Source organism: Mytilus edulis, chromosome 3, assembly GCF_963676685.1.
Source record: "Mytilus edulis chromosome 3, xbMytEdul2.2, whole genome shotgun sequence".
Classification (NCBI taxonomy): Eukaryota; Metazoa; Mollusca; class Bivalvia; order Mytilida; family Mytilidae; genus Mytilus; species Mytilus edulis.
In genome coordinates, this window is record NC_092346.1 from 55,169,017 (window position 1) to 55,182,349 (window position 13,333).

At 32.2% G+C, this 13,333-nt stretch overlaps 1 protein-coding gene across 1 annotated transcript; it reads left to right on the forward strand.

The window, feature by feature from the left end:
- Positions 1–1,782: 1,782 nt before the first annotated feature.
- LOC139516880 (mediator of RNA polymerase II transcription subunit 6-like) lies at positions 1,783–11,936 on the forward strand. Its single transcript, XM_071307300.1, has 8 exons — positions 1,783–1,903; positions 5,087–5,246; positions 5,842–5,933; positions 6,552–6,634; positions 7,597–7,636; positions 9,516–9,587; positions 10,690–10,824; positions 11,637–11,936. Exons 1-8 carry the CDS (start codon positions 1,888–1,890, stop codon positions 11,753–11,755), a joined length of 717 nt encoding a protein of 238 aa, XP_071163401.1. The 5' UTR covers positions 1,783–1,887; the 3' UTR covers positions 11,756–11,936.
- Positions 11,937–13,333: the final 1,397 nt, after the last annotated feature.

The following is a 13,333-nucleotide window of genomic DNA, read 5'->3' on the forward strand; positions in this document are numbered from 1 at the left end:
AAAATTACTGTAATAGACAAAATCCAATAGACTGACTATGCGGTATCATATTTGCTCATTTTTGAAGGCCGTGCAGTGACCTATAGTTGTTAATAGCTGTGTCATTCGGTCTCTTGTGGTGGTTGTATCATTGGCAATTATATCACATCTTCTTATCTAAATATTTTCTTTAATTCTGCTTTTATCGGTTTAAATTACTAATTAAAAATACAACAGGTATAAACTCCATATAAACAATTGATATAATATAGTTATATTAGACACCAAAATGCAGCAAATCATTTATTAAGGAAATTTGATTTTACTAAACGTATGTTGAAAAGATAATATTTAGATAACGCAATAATCTAGATTTAAATATGACTTGCAGTCTTCACGTATTGGTGATGTTGACGATAGAACAGATGTAATTCTGCTTCAAATATCAGACAAGTGCTTTTATCAAAGATAATTATGAAATGATTCAGATATAGGTTAATGTACACGATAAACTAAAACGATGAGCAAAAAGGGATACCTTTTTTTATGATGAAGACAAACTCTTTCTATCAGTTAAATTGCACGAGGTGTAGTGCTGTACGTCATGTCAGTAATTGTTAGCACTACGTTGTATGAATCATTGTCATTCTGCTTAGTTTATTCCGTTACCTTTTCTGACATGACTCAGACTTACTGTGCGTATTGATGTCTGAATGTTAGAGGTATTAAGGGGGGGGGGGGGGGGGGGGGGGGGAGTCTCACAAAACATCAATCTAATCTACATGTAGTATAACGTAATCAGAGATCAATATTTTAATTAGATTGACAAAACATGAGTATTCCTGTCAATTTTTGCGCCTTTCCCAAGTCGTGATCCCCTGGCTTTTGTTAGCCTTGTATGACATTTTTTTTCTAATTTAGTGCATTTACATGTTTCAGAGTTTAGTGTGACGTCCGTTTATACTGAACTGGTACACATGTGTTAGGGGACAGCTGAAGCCGGCGTACGGGTGCGGGATTTTCTGGCTGTGCTGAAGATACATTTGGGGTCTTGGGCTGTCTTCTCCTCTATGCCAGGTCGGGTTGTCGTCTCTTTGACACATTCCCCATTCCCAGTCGATTCTCAATTTTACCACTAATTCCATAACTTATGCAGACAAAATCTTGTGTTTTCCACCGCTTGTGGTTGTTGAAAGCCAATAGAAATAATATTATCATCATAAATGTATATTTATTGGAAAATGGAGATAAGTTACAAATTTTTTCCATATATGATATTGTTAATTTTATTAATAATAATTACCTTTTGCATTTTTTTATATTTAAGTATCGATGGTGATATGTGTTAAAGGTTGTAGTTTTGCTTCTGCGCTTCATAAAAAATATTCTTCGGTCAACGCTTTAACACCCCAATAAATTTACAAAAAGAAGCATTCAATTCTTATTTTAATAGATTTTGGAATAGATGGTGTTTACGTTTGAGTTACTGGAAATAAGTGTTAAGAATTAGTTGATGTGTCTTACTATGGTATCAATACATATCGGCACCTAGACAAATCGGCATCTACTATTCGTGTTTGCTTTATTTAAACGCATTGGTCAAGATTTATATTATGTAACTATCCAATCTAGTACGAAATATCACGGATTTCCACATTATCATAACAATTCTTGTTATTTTCTTTAAAATTCTATGTATCTTTTTTAACATATTGAGAGAGAAAAGGGAGGTGTAGCGTTGTCCTTGTCCAGAAATGTCCAAAACTGATGCCGAAATGTCTTCAGACCTAAGGCCGATATCCCATGATGACGAAATCTCTTGTTACCGAAAGATATCACGTGACACTCAAAATGGCGACTGCATAATAGAAAACAGAAAAAATTAAAGAAGCAAATTTCCGATTAGCTATGTCTTTAGATAAGGGTAAATTTAAGGTTAAAAAATCCAGAGAGATGGATATATGCTATATACAGAGGTGATACACCATTATTGTCACACTTATTGACATCAGCTAAATGTTGTAACACTAACAGAGAAAGTCCAGTTTGATATATTTTTACCCCGTTATTGATAGCATTTCAAACTCCTGTGGCGAGTTCTACAACATTTTTTCCGCGGATTACAACATAGTAAACCGGCAATTAGGAAGAAACCCCTGTAGTTCTAACAGGGTAACTCGAGTAGGATCAGTCCTACGGGATCATCCTACTTTTAGACTGAGTTTCTTTGTTCTGCATGCTTTTGTGTGTACTGTAACATTTTGAAAGGACTGTTGAACACACAATAAAAAATTCCCATGCAGAATAAAGACTTACTCTAGTCAGGCATACTAAGCACTTGTCAGACCCAAACTTGAATATTCTTTTTCTATTCTGCTTCTGCTAGATAATTGCCACAATCAACAAACTGATAATACTGCCATGGTTTGGTGCGCATATATTACACCACCCCCTCCCCCAAATTTTGAAATTTAATTCAGCTTTGCCATCAAGGCTTTAAAGGCCTGTTATTTGGGACCCTCAAACAATCCAATCAGTATCCCAAATTGAGATGGTCCCAGTGGCAGATCCAGAGAGGGCATTGAGGGCGTAAGTCCCCTCCCTTTGCTTGGACTTTTTTTTTTGTAAAATGATTAATCAGACTAGACTTTGTGAACTTTGCCATTGCTCAGTCATTTTGAAATTCAAATTACAGCTCACTTCAGCTGTTCTCTGTTCTTAATTAATAGCATTTGTTTAAATTGTACATAGTTTTAATCACAAATTTAATATTTTCATTGCACTTCAATTACATTTTATTTAAATTGGAGTAACAATTTAGTCCACACATGCCAACAGTATTTAATCATTGATGTTGATGGAATATTGTATACCAAAAGAAGAAGAAAAACTTTCAAAATTTTGAAGAAAAAATCCACATAATTTCCAGTGCCTATGTAGGGAATGGAACTCAAGACCTTAATCATATTAATTATATCCTCATGCATTGCCATTGTGTTTTTCGTCTTAGTACCATATTTATAAAAATTTCACTTTTATATATATGTTTGATCATAAATAGACATGCCAAATAATTTGAGAGCCACTAGGGTAGTATACTTGTGCATAAAATAATTGTACATTTTGTACGCTCCAATGGCATTATGCTAAGAGCACTGCCTATAGGCTGTCTGAAGCATTTCCTAAACGTAAACTATAGCAAAGTTCATGTAGGTTTTTAACATTAATTTCTTGAAATATATGTACATGTTATACAGTTGACCTCCAAAAGTATAAAGGGCATTGGAGCCAAAAAACAGTATTTTGGTTAGAAGTTGTAATGGTATAGCCCCACTCTTTGAGGTTTCTTAATGTTCATGTACATAAAATATTCCTATTGTACGTATACTATTCCACTGTTTTATAGTAACTTTATAGAAATGATCTGCCCAGTATTATTCTGTATAATTATTCACATGTAAATGTATGAAATAAATTGTCTCAAGTTTGATAATAAACATTTTTTTGTCAATTTGACTAAATGTTCAATAGTAAGGCCACACCAATTTAATTCCTTGTTCGACGGACCCGCTCGTACCTATTTTTTTCAAAACAGATTTTTTTTATATTCCTGCTTCCCACATCCGGAAATGTAATCATGTCTATATCCCGCACCGTTTTTTTTTGTAAATATTATAAAAAGATATCAACATTTGTTTTTTAAAATCACAGTCTAACCTGTATATATAACGATTTTAACCTATAAGCACCCCATCACAATGTGTTAATATCTGTGAGAATATTTGTTTAGCATGAAAGCGATTTATCCCACGTGGGAGTGACTGTGCTCCGATATAAATATATAACAGCGGAAATACCTGTACAGAACAAAACATTGGTTTCTTTCCCCCTTACTTATATATTCCCTATCAAAAAATGTTCGTTGTTAACCGAATAAAGTACAAAGAACTTCTGAAGGATTTGCCTTCAACTGCAGTTATATTGAATGCTGGCGAAACAAAACTATCCATAGCCGCTGCATGTTTATGCACCTGTCCTGATTGATTCAGGGGCCTGTCGTTCAGCAGTTCTCGTTTGTTGATGTGGGTCATTGGTATTTTTCCCTTTGGAATTTGGATATATAAATTAGATAGTTGGTTTTCCTGTTCAAATTGTGTACACTAATAATTTTGGGGTCCCTTATAGCTTGCTGTTTGGTCTGGATCAAAGCCCTGTGTAAAAGGCCGTACTTTGACCTGTGTGTGTTATTATCAGGTTGGGAACAACCCTCCCTCAGACAAGGGGTCATTTTACTGTTGTAGAAAAGGAAATACAATGTACAAATACAAAGGATTTGTATAGTGCTACTATACATGCTATACAAAACCTTTGAAAACTTAAAAATTTTTACTCAAAAGTAGGAGAAATACATCATATTTTAAACAACTTTTCTAAAAGAGGGGTCCACTTATTTTAAATAAACTGTTAAAGTAAATGTGTTAACGATCATGGTTTAAGTCCAGGAATATTACAAAATTCTTGGACATGTTTTGACCATTTAATACAAGATAGATATATAGTTCTTTGGGAAGAGCCCTTTTGTACTAAAAAGTGTTTTTTTACAAAGAAATATATTATAACTTATATTGACCCCTCATAAAAGGGATATTTATAACATTAAGGGGTTGTTCCCAACCTGATTATGACTTAGATGGAGAATTGTCTCATTGTCAGTCACACATACATAGACCAGATTTAATTATACAATTATTTCTTGGTGAACAGGGAAAAAATACTTCATAAATTAATGAAATGTCTAAGTACAAGTGATAAATCAAGTTTTAATATTGTCGAAACCTACTATTTTATGTTTACAAAAAAAAAATTATAATCGCTCGCCTTTACTTTTCAAGCTTCGCCTCAAAAATTTTCAAATTAAATATTTTTTTATTAAAATTTTCAAATCGCTCGCTTGCCCCAATTTTTGGAGTCCAAAAATCCGTAGAACAAGAAATTAAATTGGTGTGGCCTAAGTAATAGATCCTTTCTTTTACTTCAAATCATAAATGCATGTACATGAATGTGGCAAAGATAATAAGACTTAACAATATTTGTTCTTGAACTTCAGATAATCCATTAGGAATAAGTTGGCATGATACAGCATGGATACCACTACTGAATCCAAACAACATCCTGGATTATTTCGGTGAAAGAAGTAACCCATTCTATGATAGAACTTGCAATAATGAGATTATCAAGATGCAAAGACTAAGTCAAGATCAACTCAAGTAATCATTCTTATATTTATTGTAATAATGTTTAATAATTACTCATCACATTTATAGAGTCAATTTTTTATAATTTTTGTATGATGATTCACAGAGTTTTAGTAAGAATTTATTATTTACCAGCTATGAAAGTCCATGTTATTTTTCAATTGTATCAATCTTTTGAAGAAATAAAGATATTACAAAGTCCACTCATTATTGAGCATTTCACATTCCACACATTATTAAGCATTACACATTCCTCCGCACATTTTTAAGCATTACATATTCCACACAGTATTGAGCATCACACATGCCACACATTATTGAGCAGTACACATCTTCCACAATATTGAGAATAGATCATCAGAAGCAGTTAGAGTTCTTGTAAATTTAGAAAATTAATTCAATTGTATGGAATTTACTTGTTATTTTTCTATCTTATAACATAATAGGTCAAACCCCAGCTATGCAATGCTCTTGGTAAAATGTTTACCATTGAATAGTATCCCAACAGAAAACAAGTGCCATTACATATTAGAAAATTAAATATATGAAACTATGTATATATTTATGATAAAGCATCTATTTAAATGACTATAATATTTATTTACAGTAATATGACAGGATTAGAGTATATGTTGTTACATGTACAAGAACCAATTTTGTATGTTGTTAGGAAGCAACACAGACATTCTCCACAGCAAGGTTAGTTACTTATTATGTCTTAACATAAATTTATACAGAGTACACTAAAGTAAAATCACAAAAATACTGAACACTCTAAGGAAAATTCAAAAAGGAAAGTCCCTAATCAAATGGCAAAATCAAAAGCTCAAACTCATCAAAGGAATAGATAACAACTGTCATATTCCTGACTTGGTACAGGCATTTTTTTATGTAGAAAATGGAAGATTAAACCTGGTTTTGAAGCTAGCTAAACCTCCCACTTCTATGACAGTTGCATCAAATTCCATTATATTTACAACGATGTTTGAACAAAACATATACAAAATTCCTTTCTTTTAAAAGACATGATTGTTATTACAATTTATGTCACTGAATAAAAGGAAATGAGTAGTGAAAATGTATGCTAAAGAGATAGTCACCCATCCACACAAATAAATGAATGTAATTGGTGCTGTATGTTAACTTATAAAAAGTAGAAACAACAACGAACATATATAACAGGAGTGATCGTCCGTCCATTTGATGGACATCAAAAACTTGTTTTTACAATAAGGTTAGAAATAAAGTATTTTTGAATCCACATTCCAAAATCAGTTCTGTCACATTGCCTTTTCATGAGATTATTGAAAATTTCAGTGACGCCCTTAGCAGATTACTATATCATAGCTGGAGTGGTATATCAAGCACCTGATTTAGGATCTGTTATTAATTCTAGATTGGTAAGTTAAAAATTTACATATGAAGGAAAACTGTCAGATTTGGACTGTCTGGTTTTTTTTTATATTGTTATATACATTTTTTGTACATTGTATAAAGCCTTGGGTTGCTGACTCACTATATGGTCCAAGGACACAGTTATCGTCCTTTGGTTTTCGTTGTCTACGAATATAGTCCCTAGTGTAAACAGTGTATAACTTGCATGTTTTATTTGATACACTTTCCCAATTTATTTCTTGATATCAAATGCATGAAATATTAAGTAGGGGGATGTATTTACATGTTAAAAAAATTTGGGTGCTGAATCTTTATGTTAAGTAGTGATTTGGTCCAGTTCAAAAAGGTCAGATTTTATCACGTCTGAAGCTGTCAAACTGAATTTTACACCCCCTTAACACAGAATTGTCAATATTTTGAGTTAAAGCTGGTAGAAGTTTCTATAATTTTGATATTATTTGGTAGTACACTACACTGTAAAAATCTTTTTGAGAAAGAGCAGGTGCGATTTTTTTAATTTGAATTTATTGTCTAAAAGAAATGCACTACAAAATAACTGTGTTCTCGGGCCATATTACTGGTTCTCTGAAAAAAATGAGTTAGCATCTAGTCAGCTGCAGACTTTTTGACTCAAAATATCTTTGTCAAGAATCACTTAGAAATACTGGACGAGATTTTTACACACTATTTTGGATTCAAAGATTTTTTTTCTTTAGGTGAATGCATTCCAATAATAAAACTGCAAAAAAGATGAGAGACTCTATTAGAAATATTCAGAATTTTATGCATTTGTTTGTATTTTCAACATAGAAAATGTATATACATGTAGCTGAAAAAAATTGTTTGTGGCCAAAAAGTTAGTTTGACACTGACTTAATAGTTTTAAGGAGTAATTCACTATAATGTGTACATATTTAATGGCTTTCTTCAACCTAAAATTGATGATGGTTGTTTTTTTTACTTTCAGCTAAATACACTGTTTAATCTGCAATCAGCATTTGTAGAAGGTATGTATTTTGAGTGGTACTCTATACTGCGCGATACATTTTCATCAGGGGTTAAGAAATTTTACTAAAGCTCACTAGCCCAGGGCTTACTGGTAGCAGGATTTTACTAGCCCTATTGAAAGAATTAATAGCCCAACAAAACTGACCTACTAGCCCGAGTATGCCTTCCACATTCAGAGTTTCCTGCAATAAACAATGAATTCTATAAACTTGACAATTTTTATCCATTGTACAGTGGTTTTTTTGCAAATTGGATACCCAAAACTTACAGCAAAAAATATTCCATTAGCAGATATTATATTCAATTCGATAATTGAATACTCATCAAATATACTGTAATAATGACTTGCTCAACTCTCGAGATGGTACAAGTCTTGACCACTTCTATACATGGTTATACAAAAGCTTGCCTGGCATAAAAGGATTGGAGTAATTTTTATCAGATACATCATCATATTTGTGTAAAAGAAATATCAGCTTGTTACATATAATGCTCATACTTGTTTTCAGTTTTAAAAATTCAATTTATTAAAACAAATCAAATGACCACAAATATATATGTGAATAAATATCACCTTCCATACTTTGTGTCTTTTATAATAGTTTTATACTTCCATACTTTGTGTCTTTTATAATAGTTTTATAAACCAAGTACAGTAATATCCATATTTACATTTATTACAGGTAAGCTAATTGTGCGCTATTAATAGATTCCAAACTGAGCAGTCTCTAAACTGAAATTGTATTTGTTATAAAATTTATTTCTTTAAAAATCAAATTCATTTGAATATCAACGAAGATAATCATAATCATAATGATGAAATATTATTGCATCAAGTTTTAAGTTTTTTTTTATACTGTTAATGTATAGGTCATGGTTCTAGAGGCTTCTTCATAGTATGTAAACAAAAACAAAATGGCTACCATAACATGTGCACATGTTACAAATTTATATCTGACAAAAGTCGGGTGTCTGCTGTTAAAAGGGGTTCACATTTATAATTCAATAAATTATTCAGAAGGAGGTACAATCTATTTACATTAAATTTCTATGGTTGCATAAGCAATGTACAACACCCCTGTATTGAAAGTACGGGATCCTTCTACAAAATCAGTTCAAATTCTGGGAATCCCAGATGACGTAGTCGAATCTGATTGGCTAAGATACAATAGTGATGAGGGGATTTTCCACTTTATATTTTGACAACGCCAAGAATGTTTTGTTACTAGTCCGTCGGGCATATTGGGTTACAAGTTTTGGTTGCCCGAGGCCTAAATGTTGTAGTCCCGGGCGTCGGGCTAGTGGATTTTTTAACCCCTGTTCATATCCCAAAATAGCTGCCTATCAACTTCATCACTTAACCATACACATGGCAATATGGTCCTGAATATGAATGAAATAATTGTCACATTATCTCAGGTTCAATGAATCAGAGCTTAATGATAATTATAACAAAATGTAAAACAATTAAAAAAAATGCTATTAAAACAAAAAAAACATAATTTACAAGGGTATGGCATACAGCAACAAAAGACAACCACTGAGTAACATGCCTCTGACTTTAATAGGTAGACACAAGAATGTGGTACATCATTTTTTTCTATCTGTTTTCATTTTTCATTAAAAAAAAAAAATTTTAAAAACTGAATGGAAAATATACAATATATAAATGTTACATCGTAAAAATATAGGATATGATAAATAAGAACACTGTAAAATCAATTTTATTGAATTTTAATATATATAAATCAGTGTAGGGTTTAACTTAATATTTCCACCAAGAAATGTCATACTGATTGTTATATGTTTAAAAAAATGTTTGATATGCACTGGACACTTAGTAATACTGGTAACCATACTTTACTCAATGTATTGTAGCACAGTCATTTTCAAGATATACACCATCAAAAGGGTATTGGTGGGAGTTCTCAGACCAAGAAGATAAATCAGGTTTGTATATTGATACTCAGGATTTAAATAATGTGGAGGTCAATTGACCCAGCTTTAAATTTTGGGAAGGGACTTTTTATGGCCCCGCAACGAAGTTGTCGGTGCCCTATAGTTTTACCCTTGTCCGTAATTCCGTCATTCTGTCATTCCGCAACAAACCATTATACAGAGTTTTTTTCTAAACGAAGTTGTCATGCCATATAGTTTTACCCTTGTCAGTCATTCCGCAACAAACCATTATACAGAGTTTTTTTCTAAACGCCTTCAGATATTGGGCTGATTTTTGGTATGTGAGCTAACCATGATGAGTTACAGATCAAGTGTAGATTTCGTTCCGCTCTGATAATTTTTGCCAAAATTAAGAGTTTACAACTTTGAAAATTGTTGAAATCACAGTTATATAGACATTTTTCTATACGCCTCCAGATTTTGAGCTGATTTTTTATATGTGAGACTACCATCATGTTTGTGTCCACATGTTATTAAAATTGCAGATTTTTCAACTTTTTGAGACGGGGCCATTGGTTTTGCTTTGACACATCTAGTTTACAATTTACATTTACTAGTAAAGTAGACTTTCTAATTAATGTGGGTTTAAATGATGATTTTAAAACAATCAATGTTCTTTTGTTTGACTCAGGGTTCAATGGTTTTACAGACTTTATCGATATAAAGATTGAATGAATTTCAAAAGTTTAGATTGTTGGTGACGAAGAAGGTTTGAACCCACACTTCTTTTAGGACTTCATTTTATTTTATGATCTTCATCTACATTAGTCCTAAATATGAAACATAAATTAATACAACTGCATTATATTTGTTACATCTTCCAATTTATATCCAACTTCCTAATGACCTCAGAAATCTTTTATTCAACTGAAGATAAATAATTTTCAGATAAATGATTTGAAGTAGCTTCATATATCATTGTTTTTTAAATGAAAGATATTAGATATTCATTATAGTGATATCAACACAAAACCCAAGGACATCTACTGATGTTAGATGAGTTTTATTCCAACTGATTCAATAGGAAAATACATGTAGAAGTTAATCATTTTTTCAGACAATATTATATTTTTAATAATATATACTTTTATAGAGAAAAGTGATTCTAAAGAAAAGAAAGAAGAACCTAGCTCAGTTTTCCAAAGACAGAGAGTTGATTTATTACTGGGAGAACTTGCCAGGAAATTTCCACCTAAAGTTGTTCCACCAACACAGCCAGAAGTTAAAGGTTACACATTATTTGCATATTGAATCCTTTTGATGATAATCTTGAGATGTTTCTAAAAATAAAAATAAACCACAAATAAGGATACCATTTCAAGTATAGCAACTTTATAAATGACATATATGAAACGCTTGTTTGTAATTAATTTGAAATTTGTAATGTACTATGAATTCAAAAACACCAAAAACTCTAGAATACTAGTTGTCTCCATAAATCACAAACAGTATTTTTAAACTATAAATAAACTGTAAAGTCATTTAGAGAAACAGTTTATTTATTCTATTGCATTGCATGAGACAGAACATTGAACCAATCTTTATACGACAGTAGTAGTCCAAGTGACCAGACCAAAGTATGTGACTCATTCAAGGTTGTGCTTGTCCTCATAAATTCGGAATGTATGAAATACAGCATGAGATTTGTGTAAACTAGATAGTACTATGCACATTGTGTCTTTTTTTGACATTTCACCTTATGATTGTGTATTCATTAGCCATATTTTTTGGTCATTCATAATAATTAAACACATAAGCATAGATACAAATCATGCACAAATAAAGTCAATAGAATATATAAATATTGACACTACCTAGTTTGACACAAACAGGTTCGACTGTTTGTTACAGAGAATTACCAGTTATCTTATAAATAATAAATTACTTGGAAAGCCTTAAACTGGAAATCACCCGAGTGTTTTTATTTTTCAATGTGTAATAAAATTACATACATACAGTGTTATAGCATTATCAGTAAATTTCTTTTTGTGTAGTTGTTTTTAAAAGAGCACTTAATTTATTGAATTATATTTTTTATAGAAGAACCAGTAAAACAGGAACCAGTTATTAAACAAGAAATAAAACAAGATAGACCAGATGACAAGTCGAATACATCTATAAAACCACCTCCAGACAAAAAACCCAAATTAATGAGATGATAAACATAAGACTTGACCATATATCTCAGAAGTTTCTATTATGTCATCACAAAAGTTGAACTATGTACATACAGTATTTGCCATTGCAAATTGTATCAAGCTATTGTCAGATTGTGCTTTTCTGAAAGGTGCAATAGAAAGAAGGACAGAATTATAGAGAAATAAAGATCTGATTCACTTATTTTTATCAGTTTTGGTTGCATTGTTTTTCACAAATGAGTAACCCTTCATATGTCTTTATAACCAGCCTCCCCAGAGTCAAGGGCAGGTCAAGGTACCACTTGACTCTGTCCATCATTCTGTCTGCAACACATAAAGCAACCCAGTGTGCGTCATTTGAAACTCAATTTCAAAAGTCTCTTTAAAGGTCAATACAAAAAGATAGCAGATGTATATTTTCCCTGGCCAATCATTAATTATGATTTTTGGTGTTTTAATGCCACTTGTAAGCACCACTTTTAGGCTATTTTGTGGTGGCCATTTTTGTCGAACCTGCAACTTTTGTTGCAGAAAGCTCGACATAGGGATAATGATCCAGCGGCGGCTGCAGCGTTAGCTTACTTCCTTAAAGCTTTTAAATATTTTAGAAGGTGAGAGACCTGGATGCTTCATACTTTGTATATAGATGCCTCATGTTTCAAACTTTCCGTTAGTCATATGTCCAATGTCCTTGACCTCATTTTCATGGTTCAGTGACTACTTGAAAAAAAAGTTCAGATTTTTTGTAATGTTAAATTCTCACTTATTATAAGTAATAGGATAACTATATTTGGTATGTGTGTACCTTGCAAGGTCCTCATTTCATGGATCTGTGAACAAGATTAAGTTTTGGCGGTCAAGTCCATATCTAAGATACTATAATCAATAAGTCTAGTATATTGGGTGTATGGAAGGATTGTAAGGTGTACATGTCCAACTGGCAGGTGTCATCTGACCTTGACCTCAGTCTCATGGTTCAGTGATTATAGTTAAGTTTTTGTGTTTTGGTCTGTTTTTCATATACTATATGTAATAGGTCATCTATATTTAGTGTATGGAATGATTGTAAGGTGTACATGTCTAGCTGACAGGTGTCATGAGACCTTGACCTCATTTTCATGGTTCAGTGGTCAAAGTTAAGTTTTTGAGTTTTGGTAGATTTTTCTAATACTATATGCAATAGGTCAACTATATTTGGTGTATGGAAAATTTATATGATCTTAACGTCAGTCACACAGAAATAGGTCAGCTATATTTGTTGTATTGAAGAATAATTAGCTGTACATGTCTGCCTAGCATGGTTCATCTGACCTTGACCTCGTTTTCATGGTTCATTAATCAATGTTTTGTTTTCTTGGTTAATGTTGAGTTTATGTGACAGTTGTAGTAAAAGAGCTTTATATTTAGGACTATCAACATAATATCAATGATAAGTAAAGAAGGCGAGAAATTTTAGCATGGTGCACTCTTGTTTATTGATGGAGGAAGCTTGAGTGCCCGGGGAAAACCAAGACCAATCATAAAGAAAATTTCTGAGGATACCAAGTGAGAATAAAGGTGTAACACCACTAATTCGGGCCCGGCCAGAAAGCACATACC